Raw genomic sequence first — 23,148 nt, 5'->3', positions numbered from 1 at the left:
AAGATTTATTAAATGAACATGGCGTCAACGAAAAGACCTACACCTTGAGGTGTTTTCAGTGCTCAGCAACTACTAATGCTAGCTGTTCATTGCATGTGCACGCACAAATTATCACACACATGCAGCACATAGATGTGTGTATGTACGTGTACATACACACATCTCTCTACACGCACACACACGCACACACGCACACATACACACACATAGACATACACACACATACACACACCTTGACCTTTGACGCCCATCGCCGGAGGCGATGATAGCAATGCTACGGCAGAAGCCATAGCAACTTGTGCTGGGATTGCACCATTCAACAGCTTGCAAGGCTGAAGAATTGACCGTCACTATTCAGCCTGGTCTACACCATACAGCTATTTGAAGTGACTTTTCCTGGCCAGTGAATCCCTATACACACACACACACACACACATACACACACACGTGAAACTACCAACAGTGGCAACACTGAGTACGAATAACTAAAGACCGGCCATGAAATGCTGACAATTATGATAACAAGATTTAATTTAAACTTTATTACCGTTACACTGTTCTGATAAAAAAATGACTTGGTTTAAGATTGTCAGAAAAACACACAAAGAATGTTTGACCATTATTTGATGGCAATCTAAAGTGATGCTCTTGTATGTGAAGGTAATGTGGATTCGTCAGTTATGAAAATGCAACCGTGCACCATGTTTACACATTGAGACGCTAGGCTAGAACACAATGTAGATGCACGCGCTAGATTTGGAGTCTGCCGATCACCATGCCGACCATCACCATTAGCAACGCGATGAGGCTTGGCACGACAGCGTTACTGCCCGATTCAGCGTTACTGCCCGATTCAGCGTTACTGCCCGATCCACTACACTCGACAACACCGGCTGGAGAAGAAAAGGGCAGGGGACAAAAAACGCATGGTCATTGGTTGTGGTAGTTACCGCCTCACCCCCGTCATTAGGCGCAGCATCTGCCACCCTGGTATTACAGGCATGGTGGTTGCCTGGCACGAGCGAAACTTCCTAAGATGGTTGTGTTTCTCAACGCACACACACACAGCCGGTTGTAACGTTGACGTGCAAACTTTACTTACTTATACGGTCACAGCAACAGTGAATGGTCGAATGTAATGGGCAAGGCAGCCATTTTAAAGATGGGCAAGCCAGTACCAATTAACAAATTGTTTGAAATACAACGCCTCCGGGAGCACAATGCCAAGGTAAACAAAATGTCATGCTAGGGAACCAGACCAAGTGTAGCACCTAGGAGAGATGGGAAACTGACTGACTTTGTGGTGATCGTGCTGGTGCTGGTGGTGGTTGTGGTGCGTGTGGTCGGTTTTGTGAAGGTGGTGGTGCAGGAGGCAGTGGTTGCGTTCGGTGGGATTTTCATCCTACTAAATGGATCGCTGTGGAATTCACTGTGGATTGTGCTCCTGCCTCCAAAATGGGCGATTCATTTCAGACTGTACTTACTGACATTGTTGTGCATGCATCCCATGCTGTTCACACATCCAAGGACGTCCACTGCTGCTTCGCCAGTAGCATTAGCACCCGTAGCACCGCAGCCGTCCACTATCCTGCAGACTCGACTGGCGTCGCCAGGACGACAAACACAGCGCGGACGGCCAGCGGTCGGGAATACACAGTCGGAGGTGCCCGGTGGGATGCCGAAGTTTCGCGTGCACACATCAGCATCAGCACAAACGTCGTACCCTGTAAAAGCAACGGAGAGATGAATGAATCATCATGCCAGCTCGTGTTGGTTGCTGTTTTCATTTGCTTTGAAAGCAGTATAAATGTAAGTGGCATGGCGTGTCCTGTTGGGTCACATAGTGTCTGCCCTCCTACTGTCTGGCCCCATCACTATAGTAGGCTGAGTTCCCAATTAGGAAAAATTAATTATGATTATCAGCCTAACGCCAACTACTGTAATTTCCCAAATTATCGGTGTAGTTTTATTTTCGGTACTTTCGGTGAATCTGTTTCACACCTAAAATTTCAATACACCGAACAAACACTAACAGACATAATCCAATAGGGAGTTGCGTCTCTGTACTTAAAAATCCAATAGGGAGTTGCGTCCCTGTACTTAAAGGGGAAGTATACCCTAAAATCAAATTTTCACAAGTTGTAGTCTTCGGGATGCTGAGTCGAATGGTCTTGGTCCGAGGATGCTGAGACACTCCCTTCTTCCTTTATTCCCAATCGAACTCACGCACTTCCACCGAAACTGGGTGACTGCGCCCTACTCGATAGGGATTTGTATGGAAAAAGTCTCTAAAAAAGCCGTTTCGTTCTTATACATGTACACATAAAAGCACGGAAGACCGCGATTGGTCCATATGTTGTTGTATTGTGGCCGCTGAGTCGACTGGTTTTGGTCCGAAAAGGCTGCGATGCAGCGTTCGGCCGTTATTCCCAATCGAACACGGTTGAGTGAGCGGTCACGTTCTCAGGCGTACACCAGTCGCCTGGTCACCGTGCCTGCAGAGTACAGTTTTCACATCAAGATTCAACTCAAAGGTTCAAAGCAGGAAGTCGTAAGAGGCTTTTACGACTCCCTGGTTCAAAGGTTCAACTCGAGTGACATAAACGGGCCCAAACAGGCTGTAAATGAGCACGTGACCACTTACTCAACCGTGTTCGATTGGGAATAAGGGCCGAACGCTGCATCGCAGCCTTTTCGGACCAAAACCAGTCGACTCAACGGCCAAAAGACTACAACATATGGACCAATCGCTGTCATCCGCGCTTTTATAAGAACGAAACGGCGTTTTTAGTGACTTTTCCATACAAATCCCTATCTAGTAGGGCGCAGTCACCCAGTTTCGGTGGAAGTGCGCGAGTTCGATTGGGAATAAAGGAGGAAGGGAGCGTCTCAGCTTCCTCAGACCAAGACCATTCGACTCAGCACCCCGAAGACTACAACTGGCGAAAATTTGATTTTAGGGTATACTTCCCTTTTGCCAATTTCTGTTCACCTAACCAGGCCTTTTGCCCTTATACCGACAATATTGAGCATGCACCTAAAATGTCTGAAATTGGAGTAGAGGGGACGGCTCGATACCGGGACGCTTTGACAGCCAAATTTGTATAGACCCAAACCGATCATCAGCGTTGATTTTTCACTCGAAATATGTTGTGGAAGGAAACTGGCATGTTGGAGTTTGCTCTGTGGCCAGAGTCAATCGAACTGAGCCACTCCTTTGTGCTGACTCATTGCCTCCAAGTTGCCCAAATTTTCGCTTCAAAAAAGTTCAAATCAGAGGTGGCTCCAAACCGGACACGTTTTAGAGTGCACTTAAAATTCACTCTGGGTCTAAAATTAGGTAATTGCTATCGCTCCACGATGGTCGGTACAGAGTAACAATAAGCATTGTGTGTGCTTCCATTAGTTTTGATTGGTATGCGGTGCTTTATTGGCGAGAGGCGAGCCGCTGTTTACCTGCGACAAGAAGTTTATTTTTTGAAAGTCGTAAAACTCAAGTCGCAGTGCGAAGCAACACGTCAAAAACTCACCTGCTTGATATGGCGCTTCTGGTCATCGCAGAGCCATGAAATTTTGGCTCGGAGTATAACACATCGTAGTCTCACTTAGACATAATGTTTTCTAATCAAAATACCAAGAGAGAAAGTGAATATTGAGTCCGTTCCGGTTTGCAACCTGTGTCCTATTTGAAACCGTCCTCTCTACCCAATGCTGCAGACAAAAAGCTGTTTCGGCCATATATGCCTCATCAATACAGCTACGTGCTTTTTAAGTAAGCTACGAAATGTAGCGAGCGATGCGTAATGCAGCAGCACTAGAGCAGCCCACAGAGAGAGCTCAACAGGACGAATGATGAGGAGCGTATCACCCAATATCAGCCTGACTACTGTACATTGTACACCATACAACAAAGGCACAAGGCCAGTTTGTTGCAACTCTGAGTTTCAGAGTATGGTATCATCCGGCAACGTCAGCGTAACTATTCTCGTTGTCTCTTACTCAATCAACATCAGTGAAGCTTTAGACCCTACAATACTTGGGGTGCTTGAACACGAGAAACATAGGCATCGATTATTTCAAACGGGGATATCAATCAACGAAAGTATTTGCACCGAACGTCGGAGCTTGCGCTTCCTGCCGACTGACTTGGCACTTGACTGACTCAGGACTGCGCCTGGAGCACACGAGCAACCCTTCTTCCAGGTTTGCTGAGTGGAAGGTTTGACGGGCTTCTCGTGTGCTCCACACGCAGTCATGAGTCAGTCAAGTGTCAAGTCAGTTGTTCAGAGCAGACACTTTCTTCACTAATCACCGCAGATATTGCACTATCTTTTTGATAACAACCAATGCATTAAATAATGTCCTGAAGCGATGGCAGTAGGCTTCGATTTTTGAATCTTTCCGCGGGGAGGACCCCTCGGCCGCCTCACCTCCAAAGGCGATGTGACGACCATTATGATGATAGACACTATACAGCTAAGCTATAGCCACTTTCGGGAATCCACTGTACTTACAAATAGGTAGCGTAGCACTGCCAAGTCCTGGGCCTAATCTGCCCGTAACGTCAGCCCTGCAAATCACAGACATGGGGCGCGAAACCGTATCTTTGTCGACGTCGGCCGTGATGGGAGAGATAGTGAGCGTGGTGCCCATTGGTCCGGAGAACGACAAGGCCTCGATGGGAGGCGCTGGGATGACGGTCCAATTGACCCGTGCTGTGAATGGGATGTCGCTGGAACAAGTCACATTGAAGGTGGAGCCGTTGATGACGTTGTTCTGAGGTATCGTCATCCTAAGAACTACAGTGCATAGAAGGACAGGAAAAGAAAATCGAAGAGAGCATTTGTGACTGCATCGAGATGGAATCTCAGTCTACCGCTGTGAAGCGTTATCTATACCAGCCGGCCATGTGACTAAATCTGTGTACGAAGTGATCCTGTCATGTGGACAGTAAACTAACATGGCCGACATCACATGACCCATAGATGCAGGGGTGGAGTGGAGTTGGAACCAACATGGCGACATCACATGACCCATAGATGCAGGGGTGGAGTGGAGTTGGTACCAACATGGCCGTCCAGTATGGTCATGTGATAGACGTGAAAGCACACTTTATTGCGAAAACAAAAGTTAAAACACATACCGGTGATGAATGTAGGACTGCAGTCCCTGTCCGCATCCGCAGGTGTTGCTGCCCTCTCCCTACAGTCGCGCAACTCCCTACAAGGAGCGCCCGTATCGCCAGGCGAACACGTACAGTCGAATGTTACCAAGCTACCAGAACTGTTGCTCGTGCAGTTCGTCGACCCCTGCGGATATTGAGTGGTGTTAGCGCAGTACTTCGGATCCTGACACACGTCATTATCTAAGTTGTTGACAAATGCACACAGAGTAGACAATTGACATGGATAGGCAACTGATGTTAAGCCTTGCTTTTTTCCGTTTGCTGACCCATACAGTTCTATCTTCTTCTTTTTTTGATGAGTGCTTTTGACCATGATGCGGAGACCTCACGTCGGCAGAGCCATCAATGCCCCACCATCACTGCTGCGTCTTGGTGCAGCCCCTGCTCAGTAGGTGTCACGCTGGTCCTAGTCCCAGTACCATTGTAGTTTCATCATTATTTTCGAGCTGGGTATGTGAACATAGTACAGTCGACCTACCCTTATAACGATATCCCCTATAACGATATTACCCTTATAACGATATTTTTCTGTCAAACCAAATCACTCCATTGACTTTTGTATACAATGCCTTACCTCTATAACAATATTGCTATAACGATATTACCCCTATAACAATATAAAATGGGCTGACAAATCGACATTTTCCATTTTATACCAATACCCAGCAGGGATTATGTAGAGTCCACTGTCAAGGTAGGGAAAGCTTCACTTGATAAGTCGCTGGAACATGACGAAATGCAATGGGGGCACCAGTGAGCACCTTGCTGTGGACATAATTATGTTTTGGACGCTATGAAGAGTGTAAAAATGAACTAAATTCATGCATTGTGACATATGTGTATGAATGAACCAGTTACCCTTATAACAATATTACCCTTATAACAATATTTCTTGGTCGGACGCAAATATCGTTATAAGGGTAGGTCGACTGTACACGATAAAATAAAAACTATAAGTAAACTGTCCAAGAGTACAGTTGTGCTAGGTCAAATCGGACCTAGCCATTGACGCCCTTGCAGTGGTAGGAATGCGGCTGGACGACTTGAGCGTACACAGTCATATACATGCACAAGGACAGTCATGTAATCGTAACTGGTCCAGGGGCCAGGGCGTCAGTGTTGCACTTTGGGTCGGATTTCAGACAGCGCACCTGTACAATGTGTAACGGATCGTACATGGAAAAGGTTGGACAGCACTGAGAACATCTCTGAAAACCAATCAACTCCGGATCATACTCTTAGTAGGAGAACGTAATTCTAGAACTGCGAGTCATGATTTTGGTCTGGGAGACTAGTGGAGAGCACTATTTATAATAGTTTTTTTGTTTTTGTTTTTTTTTGTTTCTCGTTTTTTGCGTTTTTTTCACACACAATTGTTTTCATTTTTTGGTGTTGTGTTCTAATCATTCGCCATGCCACTGTCAATTGTATTCTGTTTGCCCGTAAAAGAGGCCATAGGTTTTATTATAATAGTAGGGTTTAAGCCAGGTCGAAAAAGAGTGTGGGGGGGGACAGTTACCCCGTAACCCATTTTTCCATTTTCCAAAAAACTGTCTTGCAAAGCGAAATGCACACCTGCCTTCACCCCAGACAGCTGTGTCATTATTATGTCTCTACCACTGGATCATGACTATCGACTGCATTTTCATGCGACATAAGTCATAAGTCATGAGTCAATATAAGAATTATTCTTATAATTGCCGGTGGTGGACAACTACGCGTAACGTGTTGTTGTGTTTGCAGCCAATCAGCACCGTTCTGAGCGGGGATGCATGCATGTATGTAGCGATATACTCCGCTGGGGTCAATGACATACCCCACTGTGACTGGGTTCAAAATATGCCCCCCCCCCCCCCCCGCTCGGTTCACACGCTCCATTTGGGACAGTACCATGGAAGAGGATAGCTCTCTGATTAGGGCATCACTGGCCTCAAGCAAAGGTCCCTGGCTCGAGTCCTGGCGTTGACAGTCAGTTTGTCATTCAGACTTTTCACTTTTCCATGTGTGGGAGGTGTGTGATTGTAAGAAAGCACAATTGCCTGTTTGTGAGCAGACTTTAAAAGTACAACAACAGCAGCAACGACGACGACGACGACGACGACGACAACAACAGCAACAACAATGTTTCTCCAGACAGGTAAGTATACTTAATACGCCTTAGTGATCTTACACAGTTGGATGTTGGAAGAATATGGAGTTGGGAATGTCGCCGGTGGAGTAATCCCGTAGCAGTCCAGAAAGAAGGACGCCTGAAGTGTCTGAAAGCCAGTGTAAAGGCTCTGGTTGATGTTCAAGACCATCGTCTCTCTATACACTCCCACAATCTGGTAACTCAGAGCAGAAGGTCGGCCTGCTGGGAACGTGAACTGCCAGGCGTGGTTCTGGATACGAGCATTACCGCTGCTGTCGACGCATGATAGCACATAGACACCTCCACCAACAATGACGAGCGGTTTCGGAGTAACCTGCATGTCTGCGCATACAGCAGAGCATACAGGAGAAAGCAAGGGAGAAAAGAGTTAGCGAAATAGAGGAAGATAGAAAGACAGACAGACAAGTGAAGGGATGAACGAATGGGCAGATGGACGGACGAGCAGACAGGCAGAAATACCAAAAGGCAAACGAGCATAGACACATAGAGACAGACAGACCGAGAGATCATGAACCAGACAAACCGGCAGACAGACCGACAGACAGACCGGCAGGCAGACAGACAGACAGACAGACAGACAGACCGAGAGACAAACAGACAGACCAACCGACAGACAAACAGACCGGCAGACAGACGGACAGACAGACAGACAGACAGACAGACAGACAGACAGACAGACAGACAGACAGACATATATGGTATGTATGCGTGCACATCAGTGTGTGTGTGTGTGTGTGTGTGTGTGTGTGTGTGTGTGTGTGTGTGTGTGTGTGTGTGTGTGTGTGTGTGTGTGTGTGTGTGTGTGTCTGTGTCTGTGTGTGTATGTGGTCTTAAAGACCAAAAAGTAGGAATTCACTGGCCAGAAAAAGCCACTTCATAGCTGTGTGGTGTAGACCAGGCTGAATAGTGGCGGTCAATTCTTCAGCCTTGCAAGCTGTTGAATGCTGCAATCCCAGCAAAAGCTGCTATGGCTTCTGCTGTAGCATCGCTATCATCGCCTCCGGCGATGGGCGTCCAATGGTCCAATGGTGTGTATGTGTGTGTGTGTGTGCGTGTGTGTGTGTGTGTGTGTGTGTGTGTGTGCAATCTAAATTCCAGCATGCCCAGCAGCTATTTCTGGATGCAGCGCGCATTTCACCAGATAAACTGGATGCAAATGTCCAGGCCAACAGTGCCTGAGGTGGGGTATTCACCGACAGGAGACTTGGTCGGATAGTTACGATGCCTACACTCTCCTCGTTGCCCCCACCTCGGAGTCCTTCGCGAGACCTTCCAAGCCCGTGAGTGGAGCAAACTACCGCACGAAGACGACGACTTGGAACGACTCTGAGCATTGGCTCATGGAATATTCGCTCTGTTAACTGTTGTGGATAGTAATGGACCAGTTCAAACGGCCGCCGTGAGAGGAATCGTTTCCGACAATAAGGAAATCTTTCAATTAGTTGAACATCTTGAAAATGTGTGTGTTCTCTGCTCTGGTGGAGGACGGTTGTACTTGTTTGGGCTCTTGTTTTGTGGCCTCCATCCGTGCTTGTTCTTGCCGTTGTGGACGGCGTGGGGTGTCCCCAGCCGTCCTCGCAAACAGTGTCTGAGGTGGGGTATTCACCGACAGGAGACTTGGTCGGATAGTTACGATGCCGACACTTTCCTCGTTGCCCCCACCTCGGAGTCCTTCGCGAGGCCTTGCAAGCCCGCGAGTGGAGCAAACTACCGCTTGAAAACGACGACTTGGAACCACTCTGAGCGTTGGCTCATGGAATGTTCGCTCTCTTGTGGGGAGTGATGGACCAGCTCAAGCGGCAGCCGTGAGAGGAATCGTTCTGATGATAAGCCAGATCCATAGCTGCCGAAGATGGCTCTCTCGAACATGGTCCCTGAGTCTCTGACCTAGTAATTCTACCTCTCTTAGCGGACTGCCGTCGCTCGTCGTTCCATATTGTCGGCCCCGCAAGGGGACAAGTGACCGTAATGGCAGTGTTTACCAGGACCAGGACCAGGTGTGTGTGGGGGGGGGGGGGGGTGTGTGTATGTGTGTGTGTGTGTGAGAGTGGAGACGGTTGCTGGAGATTGATGGTGATGCAGGGAAAAGAGTTACGCTGCCTGACGACGGGTGGAAAATTGTTTGATCCTGCAATTTCAGTTCGAGCGCGGTGGACTTCTAGACGATGTGTCCTCATGGCTGTTTTTCAACGCTTGGCCTATCGCTGATATCCCTGCGTGGAATGTTCTTCCAGTGGAGTCCAGGTAGGACTTCGGGTGCTCACACTCCATCACCTGGTTGATTATTTCGGAACTGCAATAATACAGGTTCAAATAATTATTGTTTCCTTTTTGTGCGTATCTCTTGTCATCTCTCTTTTCTATACGTCGTACACCAGATGTACTACTATCGCTGTCTTTCTCCTGCTATCTCTCTCTGCTTGCTGTTTTTTTTTGTTTTCGTTGCCACTGCCCCTCATCATACCCATGCTTGGGTGGAGGGCGGCGTGACCCGTTAGGGTAGCTGTCAATACAGTACAGTGTGTGTGTGTGTGTGTGTGTGTGTGTGTGTGTGTGTGTGTGTGTGTGTGTGTGTGTGTTTGTGTGTACGGACATGGTTTTCACAGTACATCAATTTACGGAAAAGTTGTATGGACATCGATGCAAGGGGTTCCTGGTATTTGTAGACCTGCGGAAAGCCTACGAATCAATCAATCGTGAAAGTCTGTGGTTCGTTTTGGGAAAAGTTGGTGTCCTGATAGACTCGTAAGCATTATCCAAGCTTTTCACGACAACATGAAGGCATCATTGGTACTGGCGGGAGCTGACGTTGACTCGATTGATGTGAAAAATGGTTTGCGTCAAGGATGCTGCATGCAGCATGGCACCGGTCTTGTTTAATTAAATCCTAGTTCACATTTGACGGAACGCTGACGGTACGGGACGTAAGGGCCTGTCGGGAAGGCTGGGGTGAGCTTTAAAATCTTGTATGATTCGTACGACACGATCTGCTGCAGTCGTTGCGTCATTCAACAGCAGACGGCGCGAGTCATAAAGCACGGTCCGTGACAGAGTGACTTTTGGACCAAATTTCTTGTTTTTCGGGACTTTTTTTCAATAATTTCTCCTTGGATGAAGCTGGATCAAGTTCACAATACCAGTTGTTCATGGAGACCAAAACGTTGCTTCGAAAGATGTGCCATTCAAATAATAGCTCCAGGAAATGATAAAACAGCTCGTTTCTCACTCTCCTGAACTATCCTAAATACCATAAGTGGCATCAGACTTATTGTTAAATTCAACTTAACTCGTGTTAGCCATTAGGCGAGTTATCGGAAGTAGTCGGCGCACGACGCCGTCTCCTGTTCACACTCAAAACTGCAGCCATTTTGTATGCTTGCGTCCTCGTCTGCGGTATGAAAAGTTGAACTGATCAAACTCTCTATAACTAGTTTTGACTAACTGTCCATCAAGATAACAAGATAGTAATACAGTCAGATAATACGACAACAAGGCACAAAACCAACAAGTCAAATGTCTCAATATCCTTGTCAGTTTTGTGCCTTCTCGCACTATTATTTTTATTATTATTACCCGCATGTACGCGTTGGAATCAACCAAGTACGAATCGGGACTACAGTGGCCCCTCTATTATCCGGCAGCATTTGTGCCACGGAAATTCTGCTTGATATGTGAGGTTGCTGGATTAACAAATCTGATTTACTGCTGCAATGTGCATGAAGAGGACATTTTGGCTCCTGAAAATTGTGCTGGTTTATCTAGGGTGCCGGTTTTTAAAGTGCTGGATTAGAGAGGGACGACCGTAGTCGGCGCACAACGCCGTCTCCTGTTCACACTCAAAATGCAGCCGTTTTGTACGCTTGCGTCCCCGTCTACGGTATGAAAAGTTGAACTGCTCCAACTCCTCCCGTCGCTTCCCGATCCGTACGGCAGTACGGTTGCGTTCCCGTTCCTGGTGTTCACATTGGACGTCGTCACACCACTTTGTGATGTTGGAATATGCTCGGGCGCGATCTTTTATTCTCCATTCAACTTCGTACGGGGTGTGGGATTTCTTCAGTTTCCAGATGTAGCTCGAGTACTTTTTGTGTCTTGTTGTTGTCAACCAACGCATATGGCCGATCCGATTGGTTTGCAGTCCTGCCTGCAAATCATGAGGTCCCGAGTTCGAGACCCGCGCTGGTAGCAGGGAGCGTGTAAAGACTTTTTACGTGAGTAAAGACTTTTTATGCGTGGTGAACTGTGCCGACACCCACGGTCAACTGGGTACTCACAGCTCGGAGTGAGGGTAACAAGGATGCAGTTTACAGGGTTATGGGCCGTTACACGCCCGATTGGTTGAGAGACTCACCTACTCTCCCCTGACTCACTTGTGAGGTCTGCATTTGCCATTAGGTGTACAAGGCATAGGCATTGTGGTGGCCTGCGGAAGCGAAGGCTAGTTTGTGTGTTTCTGAACATTCAAGCGATGCCAACGCGAATCCCGCGAATTATTATTATTATTATTGTTGTCATGTGGTTAGCATGGCACAAATTGAATGGTGGCGCCGAAATACCGGTGTATTCCTTCTTCGTGGAACCTGACGTTATCGATGCTACGTAGGTCAGCTCCGTTTCCCTCTGTACCAGACTATAGCCTCCTGCCTACAACATCCACACACACATTGCTCACCACCTCCTGCCCACACCAGCCACACATTCTGCGCTAACATTGCACTGCTAGCCCCTGCCTTCAACAACCACACACTCTGCACACAGCCTCCTGCCTAAGATAACACCGCTAGCCCCTACATTCTCAAAGCTTTTCATACCTTCTCCTGGCATATATACTGGCATGGTCGGCACCCAACCTTCATGTTTCCTGATGATTGCGATAGCATGAAACTTCAAGTCGCAGCAAACAAGCCTTGATTGTCCTTGTTGTTCTGTTCTGTAATACGCTCTGCGTCCGCCATGGTGTTGAGCACTGTCATCACACTGGCTACATCCTCCGGTAACGTTACAATCATGTACGTCATTGCTTGAGGTAGTTGGCACTCGTGGAAGATTGTTTTGGTAGCGACCTTTTGTCTGGCTAGTCTTTGTATGGGGTGACACTACGTCTCATTGAAAGGACGGAACAACTCATAAAGAGGATTCGCTGGAGAGCAATATTCTACCTACGTGGTGACAGAAAAGAAGACGACCAAGAAGGAGAAAACTTCGGATTCAAAACAAGAAAATGCCCACCGCAAGTGGACGAGATGAAGAAATTCGAACACGATATGTATGAGATGATTGGCAGCGTGACTTACCGAAGCGTGCATAACGAACTACAGGACAAGATGAAGGAAGACTTACAAACGATCAGCAGCTCCAACGACATAATCGTACCCGCAGACAAAACCCTAAACCTGTACAAGATGCCGCCAGAAGAATACAGGAAGCTACTCCACGACAACATCACAAGAAACTACCAAGCGGCACCAGAAGGCTCCTACGACACCATCAACGACGAGGCCAAGAAAATCGCTGCTGATAAGGGCCTGGAGGACCGCATCGACACCATGGCAAAGGCAGAAGCTTTCGTCACCATCAAGGACCACAAAGAAAACTTCCCCCGGAACATACCATGCCGCCTAATTAACCCTGCGAAGCCGGAGATAGGCGTTATCAGCAGAAAGATACTGAGCGGCATAGTGGAAGCGCTGCGGGACAAACCCAACATCAACCTATGGAAAAACACATCCTCCGTCATAAACTGGTTCAGGGCAATTGAGGAGAAGGCTAGCCACACGTTCGTGATGTTTGATATAGTGGATTTCTATCCATCTATTTCCGAAAACTTGCTGAGCCTAGCCCTCGCCTACGCTAAGCAGTTCGTGGCAATTCCTGACTGTGACGCCGACATAATACTACAAGCGAGGCAGTCACTGCTATTCGGAGCTTACCGAACATGGGCAAAGAAAAACAGAGACGGGCTGTTCGATTTTACCATGGGATCCTTCGATGGCGCTGAAGCATGTGAGCTGGTCGGCGCCTTCCTCCTGGGTAAACTCGAACAGCACTTCAGTAGCGGCTCGGTAGGCCTCTACAGAGACGACGGGCTTGCGGTCCTCCGTAACGCCACTGGCCACAGTGCGGACAAAGTAAGGAAAGCTGTCATCGACACCTTCAAGACGCTGGGGCTAAAAATCACGATAGACGTCAACCTGAACGCTGTTAACTACCTAGACATCACAATGAGCCTCTCCACAGGAACCTACCAACCGTACCGAAAACCCAACGACACCCCACTGTATGTCAACGTCAACTCCAATCACCCACCGCAAGTCCTTAAGAACATCCCAGCTGGAATTAACAACCGACTGGCAAGCATCTCCTGCTCAGAGGCGGTGTTCCGTGATGCTATCCCCATCTACGCGGAGGCCCTCAGCGCCAGCGGCCACCCTAGCACGCTAGAGTTCAAACAGAAAACAAGCAAAAAGAAGAAAAGGAAGAGGAAGGTGATTTGGTACAACCCGCCCTACAGCCGTAATGTGAAAACAAACATCGGTGGAAGATTCCTCGCGCTCATTAAGAAGCACTTCCCCCCGCAGTCGAAGCTCGGAAAAATATTCACAAAAAATACCATCAAGATAAGCTACAGTTGCATGCCAAATATGGCTGCACGCATCAAAAGCCACAACAAAGCGGTCCTCTGCCCGCAAACGAAAAAACCGGAAAAGCCCTGCAACTGCCGAGACAAGCCATCTTGTCCACTCAACGGTGAATGCCAAACGACGGAGCTGATATATGTGGCATCCATAACGTCAGGCCCCACCAAAAAGGAATACACCGGTATGTCGGCGCCACCATTCAAGTCACGCCATGCCAACCACATGACTACAACAAGATACGAGAAGTACTCTAGCTGCACTGAGTTCTCCAACTACATCTGGAAGCTGAAGAAATCCAACGCCCAATACGAAGTCGAATGGAGGATAAAAGATCGCGCCCGGGCATACTCCAACATCACGAAGCGGTGTTCCCTCTGTACCAGAGAAAAGTATCACATCCTGAACACGCTAGGGTCACCGTCCAGCCTCAACAAGCGCTCCGAAATGGTGTCCAAGTGCCGACACGAGAACAAGTATCTCCTAAAAAACCACGGTGTCACCTAAACATGTCTCCACAGCCTCCTGCCCACACCATTCACGTTCACACACCTTGTTCATAACACCCTGCCCACACCAGACATATCCATTTACATTGCGCTATTATCACACTGCTAGCTCTACAGCCTCCTGCCTACAACATCCACACGCATTGTTCACCACCTCCTGCCCACACCAGCCACACACTTCGCGCTCACACTGCACTGCTAGCCCCTGCCTTCAACAACCACACACTCTGCACACAGCCCCCTGCCTAAAACATCACCGCTACTGCGCTAGCCCCCACAGTCTCACACAGCTTTTTATACCACCCTCTCCTGGCATATATACTAGCATGGTCGGCACCCGATCTTCATGTTGCCTGATGATTGCGTAAGCATGAAACTTAAAGTAGCAGCAAACAAGCCTTGATTGTCCTTGTTGTTCTGTTGTGTATGGGGTGAGTATGAACATGACGTCATGATTGTACAAATGGTCGCAAGACCGGGACTCTGCCAACCGGGTTATAGTTGTAGTCAGGAACACCACCCGTCCTCGCCTTGAAACATGCTGTCAAAATCAAAAAACGTGATTGTCCTTCTACTGTCGTTGACATGGAAATCCGGTCGATTGACCTGTGCCGGCGCCCTCAGCGCGTACAGAACGTTGTGCACAATGTCACATTGATCCCATGCGACCATTGCGCAGCAGCGCATACTAGTAATACATGAACACGATTGTACAATGTCATGTAATGCATGTGTGTGCACTGCTTACCCCCGGCTGCTGGGCCAGCGCCCTGAGGCCACTAGACGTGCGACCGGATTTCCATGTCCACGTGACGACAGTAGTATGTAGACTGTTTGGAGGGCCACAACAAGATGACGTATTTTCCAATCGACGCCTGCGATACTACACTGTACTAGTACTAGTACTAGTCTATTACTAACAATGCGGAGAGCGGAGATAACGAGCATGTATTATATTTATTATATATTTACTCAATCTGCGGACAGAACTGTTTCGTCCTTTGTGGACTCGTCAGCGCAGCACAGAGGAAATGAGGCCGAACCTGATAGCAATGGAAATAAAAATTTCCAATCAGGCCTAGTGCCTGGAAGCTGGGAACAGTAATCCCCATATTTAAAAATAAAGGTAACCCGTGTGATCCCTCCAACTACCGCCCTATAACCCTACTCCCAGCTATTGCGAAAGCACTAGACAAGATTGTCGCCACCAAATTCGGTCACTATCTCGAGGTCAACAACATCATTGTCCCGGAACAGTTCGGCTTTGTCCGTGATCGCTCCACAGTTGACCAGCTGATACAGCTCACTACTAAGATCGCCTCGACCATGGATAAACGCATCCCTTACGATGCTGCATTTCTCGATTTTGCGAAGGCCTTCGATAAAGTGCCGCATGACGTGCTTCTCCAGCAACTCTATCTGCGATGCTCCGGCTACGAGTTGGTTTAAGAACTACCTCGATACGCGTACATTCAGCGTCCGAGTCCAACACCATCTGTCCTCCCCACGTCCCGTCAAGTCTGGAGTACCCCAGGGTTCCCACCTCGGGCCATTGCTTTTCCTGGTACATATCAACAGCCTACCCAGTGCCTCGAAACGCAACCAGCACGCTGATGTTTACCTGTTCGCGGATGACACCGCCGTCGGCCAAGCACGAACCAAAGGTACCAGCCCAATGGAGACTGCCCTGCAGGACACATTTGCCTGGGCCGACCGAGTAGGCGGAACCTTCAACCCATCGAAAACCGTTGTTATCTCATTCGCTGAGGAAGGAGCTGCAGAGACCATCCGCGGTATCCAGCCGTCAACCAGTCACCGTCACCTGGGAGTGTTGTTGAGTGAAACACTTAGCTTCCAGGAGCATATTGAACAGACAATAAGCAAGTTTAGACAACGCTGCGTTCTTCTGTGCCATATGGCTGACCGTTTAACAGGAGACATCGTCAGGAAGCTGTACCTTACGTATGTCCGCCCCACAGCAGAATACGCCGCCCCAGTATGGGAGTCCTCCCTCTCTGCTGCACAGCGGCTCATCCTTGAAAGGCTGCAAGCCAGAGTAGCTCGCACAGTCATGCGGCTTGAGAGATGCCCTTGCCCATCAGACGAGCCCAAGTCATCATTGTTTAAACAGCTGGGGTGGCCAAGTCTATCCTGGCGCAGGAAGATCGCCTGCCTTATGGAATTCTTCCATTTGGTCACCACCCAACCAGAACTTTTTGAAGCAGCGGGATACTGCCCCACGCGTAGTCGCCGCCGCCAACTCGCATTCACTCTGCCACGGGTTGGGAAACACGCCGGGAAGTCATTTCTCTTCCGCACCGCTACTGTCTGGAATGCCTTGCCCGCAGACCTGAGAGCCACAGCCTCGCAGTCCCTGTTTCACAGTCACATTTGCACGCACTTCTCTGACACCAAACACAATGCCACTCCTCACTGACATGCCTCTGTCCTCCTTCTTTGTGCGTTGCGCTTATTCTTATTAATTTTTGTGTTTCTGTTTCGGTACATTTCGTATTTCAAGGCATATCCCGAGGTAGGTATCATTGATTAAAGGACCATTCTGGAACATTCAGCATAATTGTATTTCTCTTGCTAGGCTGTTCATTACGAATTATTAGCCCTCCACTGTCTGCTATCTCAACCCTACAGCCTCCCATTATAATGGAACTCCCTTCAATTTAGACTACGTCTTTGGGAAATCCTCAAATATATAATAATAATAATAATAATAATAATAATAATAATAAGGCCCGAACGTACCTTGCAAGAGTGCTCAAACTGACAAGTCAGTGAGCTCTGCATAACGCAAACAGCAAAGGCACTACCCCACGCAAGAGTGCTCAACTGCTACAAGAGCAGGAGCGAAATACTCAATCTGCGGACAGAACTGTTTCGTCCTTTGTGGACTCGTCAGCGCAGCACAGAGGAAATGAGGCCGAACCTGATAGCAATGGAAATAAAAATTTCCAATCAGGCCCGAACGTACCTTGCCAGAGTGCTCAAACTGACAAGTCAGTGAGCTCTGCATAACGCAAACAGCAAAGGCACTACCCCACGGCATATTTATATACCGTACTGGCAATATATGTTGCCGCGTAACGCGTAACGCAGGGGGGTGCGGCGTAACGCGCGACCAGGCTAGTGCGACAAATTTTCGTTGCGTTCGTAACGCGCGTCCGGCGGGGTGCGGCGATCTTTTCATTGCCAAAAAGGCTGAAACTGTGAAAGCACGTGTACCGCGTGGTGAAAAGTTCAAAACTGGACGCAGCAGGAAGTCCTGCAATAGCAAAAAAAGGACTGCGGCAATAGAAACCTGTGTAACGGCTCCTGTGCGACTTTGCATGTAACGCCCTGCGTGCGGCAAACATGTGCCAATGTAACGCTTCATGGCCTCACTGCGGCAACATATATTGCCAGTACGGTATATTACATCTCAAGACTCGGTGGGAACACCGGCCAATGTTAAGAGAGTAGGTGATTGCCAACCACGGCGATAAATAGAAGTAAGGGAAGGGAATAAGAAAGAGTGGCAAAGTGAACAGCAACAACAACTCCGTAAAGAAAGATAATGTGAAATAAAAACAGTGAAAAACACAGAGACCCAAAGGACATGTGGATAATGAGCTATTTATGTCATAGTACAAAAGGGGCGGCACGGATCTTAAAAAGGCGGAGTGAGGTCAGATCCTTAACTTCTCTGGTGGAGTGAGCCAAACAGCATAAGCAATAAAGAGACGGGAGCGCAAAAGAGTGGATGAGTTACATTTAGGGAGTAAGAACGAGTTTCTAGTTCTTAGAGAAGAGAACCAATTAAACCCACATGAGATGAGGTGGGCGCAACTCAAGCTTAATATAATTGACAAGAGAAGCCAGGTGTGCACTGCGTCCATGTGATAACGGAGTTGTGTGAGCGATTTTATAAAGGGCGGATGATGAGAGCATGCGGGGTTGACGGAGGAGAATTTTAAGGATTTTGTTGTGGTGTATTTCAAGCTTTGCAGCAGCGGAAGAGGATAATCCAACCCAAGACGTATCGGCATAATCAAATATTGGGCGAAGGTAGGCTAAATAAAAATGAAGCTTGCAAGAAAGTGGGAGGTAGGAGCAGTGGGGGGGGGGGGGAGAATTCCTAAGGATTTACTTGATTTTTTACAGATATATTCGATGTGGGGTACCCAAGAGAGTGCAGAGTCAACCACAATGCCAAGGTGTTTGTGAGAAGACATTATGTGAATTGGATCTGGAAAGTTGGCATGGATGAGAGTTGTGAACTCTGGCTGGGGCGGGAAGAGCATTATAACGACTGATAACTACAGTTCTACTTGTGCGTACTCCCTGCCAGGCCGACTAATTCAATCGGACCATGTCACGCCATCACACCTTTCATGTTCACTGGACTGGCCGCAGGCGCAGTCAACTGGGTAATAAAATAATAAAATAAAATGTCACGGTTCGCGTGAGAGTCGGCTGGAAGCCGAGTTTTCCGCATCCGCCGTGGAAACGCCACCACCCTCTAGGATCAAAGGCGCAGATGCAGCGCCTAAACGGTGGGAAGTCAGTAGATCAGACCCGCCACCAAGTGGTTAAAGACCGAAATCTTATGTTGCATCCATGTTACCCTCGTGCCAGGCCACGAGTTCCCAATTAACTGTGGGTCGCAGCACGGCTGCAAAAATTCTATCGGCTTCCAAGCAGGACTTGAACCTGGTACCTTATGTTTCTCAATCATGCCCTTAGACCATCCCACTATACCTGCCTGTCCTCAGCTGTGTAAATTGATCATTAATAAATATAAGTGTTGCTATACAATGTACGCAGGAAGCGCCCGAAGCGTGCCAGTAAAGGAGGAGATTCTCACGATCTGTCGTTTACCCTGCTCCGTTGGGCCATAACATGCTTCCGCGGGTGCAGGGGTTCGTATGGCCGTAGGCGAGACCACGGCTTCTTGCACCGCTGCCTGTCCAGTTCAGTGGCCTAGACGATATTAAATGTGTTTTAATTGTCTGATTGTTTCCTTGTATGCGTTGCTTGCTTACTTGTAGTTTGCATTGTATTGTCTTGAAGTTGAAGTGACATGTCCAGCTTATAGAAATCCCAAAGTACAGTGTACATTGTAATACAAAGATAACAGGAGCCGACAAAACACAGATATACACGCACCTACGCACTTTTCTCATTTTCCGCAAACGTACACACAGTGAAGGCTACTGATTCATGATTGTGCATGCACTATTACATTAATGCACCACAACCAGTAGATAATATTATTATTATTATTATTAAACTCGGATGTTGAGCCATAAATAAATGTTGAAGAGAAAAGGACATATGGATACGAGTTAAGAGTAACTCTCCATCACTGTAACATGATACTTTATACAGTCAGACGCGCTACGGAGATGTGTTGAAGCTAGGTGTCAGGACGTCGAATGTTTCAGTACTTTGTCAGTTTTGTGCCTAGTTATTGCACTTTCTGACTGTATAAAGTATCATGTTACAGTGATGGAGAGTTACTCTTAACTCGTATCCATATGTCCTTTTCTCTTCTACATTTATTTATGGCTCAACATCCGAGTTTCATATTGCACACCTGATGAGCCGTCACGAACCATACGGCGAAACGTACGTTGTGTGAAACAACTTGTTTTGTAGTCAACTAGTCCATCACAATGTCATGCATGAGGAGTACTGTAGGAGTTTGGCTTTCGGCTTGTACAATTCGTTTTCGCAAAGCTTCCCTTTCTTTACTTATCTTTGATATTTATGACCCACCCAAGTTGGGTGGTGTGCTGCTTTGCTGCTTCGAATTGTAGTTAGACCGCTTTGTCAAATATCGTACTGGTCTCGTCATCGTCCAGTAACAATCGACATTCTTTGTTCCGTTGGGACTGTAGCTTTTGCTCGTTTTCGTTGCGCTTGCCTTCCCCTCTTTGGTCTTTCCATAACCTTGAACCTTCCAAGTTGGAAGGCTGTCGGTTAGCGCTACGGAGATGTGTTGAAGCTAGGTGTCAGGACGTCGAATGTTTCAGTACTCTGTCAGTTTTGTGCCTAGTTATTGCACTTTCTGACTGTATAAAGTATCATGTTACAGTGATGGAGAGTTACTCTTAACTCGTATCCATATGTCCTTTTCTCTTCTACATTATTATTTAAAAATTCGACGAGGAGAGAATAATTTTAATATGGCAATAAGTAGGACGAGCTGAAGCGACATGTGGACTACTTTATTAACAATGTAAGCGATGGAGACGATGCAAGAAACAACCTAAAGGGTAAGGAAAAATACATGTAAGAAGAAAAAGGGCAATGGAAAAAAAAAGATGATTCGAACAAGTTTTCGTACAACACTCTTCAGGAATCACCGTTGTACTAAAGAACAAAATGAGAACAAAGGAAATAATATAGCAATCAAGGTAGGGTGACACGATACAATGACAGCACTAGAATATCGAGGTGCGATTTCTCACAAAAGTGTGCAGAAAACAAGGGTATACAAGTAAGAACTAAGCGTGACAAGTGTGTATCAGCAACAAAAAAACAAAAAAGTGAGAACGAATGATAATAATAACAATAATAAACAAGAAGGTGACAAAACACATTTAGGCACAAGCGGCAACAACGTTGCCACACTACACAACAGAACATTATTTGAACAATTTTAGGGTAATAACACTATCTTTCTGGACACACAAATTCGGCTTATGAATGCGCTGACAAACAGCTTCCAAAACTTGTAACTGCAAAAGATAACCATGACGAGCACGGCACAAAACAGAAAAACAGGAATCAGAATAAGTACGACAACAGTCAGTACTAGAAACCAAATGATTGTATACTGAAGACTTGTTATTACGAGACGGACGCACACAATCTCGACTCACGCGCACACCCTCACACTCCCTCTCACCCTCACTCAGCTCACCTTCTCCCTCACTGTCCGAATCAGAACCTGCTCCGTCATCCACCGCGGTTTGACTCTCCTCCTCACTTGCATCGTCCTGCGTCTCACCTTCACCACCCACGCCAACCCTGAATGCCGTTGCCTTCACGTCAGTCGTCGTCCTTTCCGATTGTTTCCTTTGTATTTTTACCGTGAATTCATAGGTCCGATTGTAATCTGCTGTAGATCTCCGTGGTCTGTCATTTGCTGCTTTGTTTTGTGGATTAGTTGTTGTTGTTGGATGTGAACCTGGTGTTGTTGTTGGATGTGAAGCTGGTGTTGTTGTTGCCGCCATGGTTGTTGGTCTTTCTGTTGAATCCAGCTCTGGTTCCGGTGGGACAAATTATTTCCTTTGTTCTCATTTTGTTCTTTAGTACAACGGTGATTCCTGAAGAGTGTTGTACGAAAACTTGTTCGAATCATCTTTTTTTTTCCATTGCCCTTTTTCTTCTTACATGTATTTTTCCTTAACCTTTAGGTTGTTTCTTGCATCGTCTCCATCGCTTACATTGTTAATAAAGTAGTCCACATGTCGCTTCAGCTCGTCCTACTTATTGCCATACATTATTATTATTATTATTATTATTATTTTGTGTCCAGGCCTGTCCTAGTCAGAGGAAGTGTGAGTTTCAAATATCTAAAGAAAATGTTGAACGGTACCTCAAGGATGACAATAGCTGACATACATGCAGAGAAGGTCGTCCCCGGGTCAAACTGGCAAAGACCTCTTCAAAGAGCTACTTTTCCTTTCAACAGGCCATTCAAATGTGGGTTTGGGTGAAGGACAAGAGGAAAGCCATGATACTGCAAAGTCATGTTTGATTGGAAGCCACATATCCTGCAAATTACGGTACATGTACTAGTATCCACTTTAATATCCGACTAGTGGTGCACCATACCGCTATTATTTTTATTATTATTAAATTTTGAATAGGGAAATCCCCACAGGCCTTCTTACAGGGTACTAGTACCCTAGGTAAACATAATTCATTGTACATGAAGCATGCGTATCGTCAATTCATCATCCATCGGTGCCTGAACGCATACCGTACCTTGAGCTTGGGCGTAAACAGCGAACACGACCAGCACCAACAGGAACATTCCAAAACTCTCCATTCTTGACCAAGGACACTGATCCAGCAGTGGCAGCAATCACGTTAATGCACTCGCGTACGCGAATCTCGAAAAACTCAGTGCAGTTTCAATGTGGACCGGTCGACGATGTCGACTAGCGCTCCGCGTATTAAAGTTAGTTGTGCTTTAGACTAGTGCGCTCAACAAAAAGGGAGATAATTATAATACTTTTCAAGGACTAGCAAGTGCAAACGAATAAAAGCACCAAAATTATCTCCCGCTCGATTCGCCTATCCAGAAAAGAAGTGTAAACTTTACAAATGCGAGGAAGAGAGTACTATTACTAGTAGTCCCAGCCAACGCCTTTATACTTCGGTGAGGACGCTGAACGACAGTAGCCCTCCGTGAAGGAGGTGATCGTTCATTGCCACATCTTACACTCTCGGAACGACCAACTCTCGCCCCGCGCGGGCGCATACAATAACTATACATGCTAGTACCGCAAAGTACCATTGATCCGCTCCCCCCCCCCCCCCCCACGCAATGTCGCTTCCCAGCTGGATTTTCGGCAGTAACAGGGGGCGGAAATTAGATCAAGGCTGCCAAGTGCAGTACGATGTACAACAGCGAAGAGGATCAGACTCGATGTGCTG

The 23,148-nt window shown here is 47.2% G+C and overlaps 1 protein-coding gene across 1 annotated transcript; it reads right to left on the bottom strand.

Annotated features, from left to right (window-relative positions):
- Nucleotides 1–221: 221 nt before the first annotated feature.
- LOC135829535 (uncharacterized) lies at nucleotides 222–22,911 on the bottom strand. Its single transcript, XM_065341931.1, has 6 exons — nucleotides 22,474–22,911; nucleotides 7,356–7,658; nucleotides 5,144–5,365; nucleotides 4,515–4,799; nucleotides 1,485–1,724; nucleotides 222–893 (listed from the first exon to the last, which is right to left on the bottom strand). Exons 1-6 carry the CDS (start codon nucleotides 22,535–22,537, stop codon nucleotides 751–753), a joined length of 1,257 nt encoding a protein of 418 aa, XP_065198003.1. The 5' UTR covers nucleotides 22,538–22,911; the 3' UTR covers nucleotides 222–750.
- Nucleotides 22,912–23,148: the final 237 nt, after the last annotated feature.

This window comes from Sycon ciliatum, chromosome 13 (genome assembly GCF_964019385.1).
Source record: "Sycon ciliatum chromosome 13, ocSycCili1.1, whole genome shotgun sequence".
In the NCBI taxonomy this organism is placed as follows: Eukaryota; Metazoa; Porifera; class Calcarea; order Leucosolenida; family Sycettidae; genus Sycon; species Sycon ciliatum.
The sequence above is the reverse complement of the archived record's forward strand: the minus strand, read 5'-3'. Positions and strand labels throughout refer to the sequence as shown.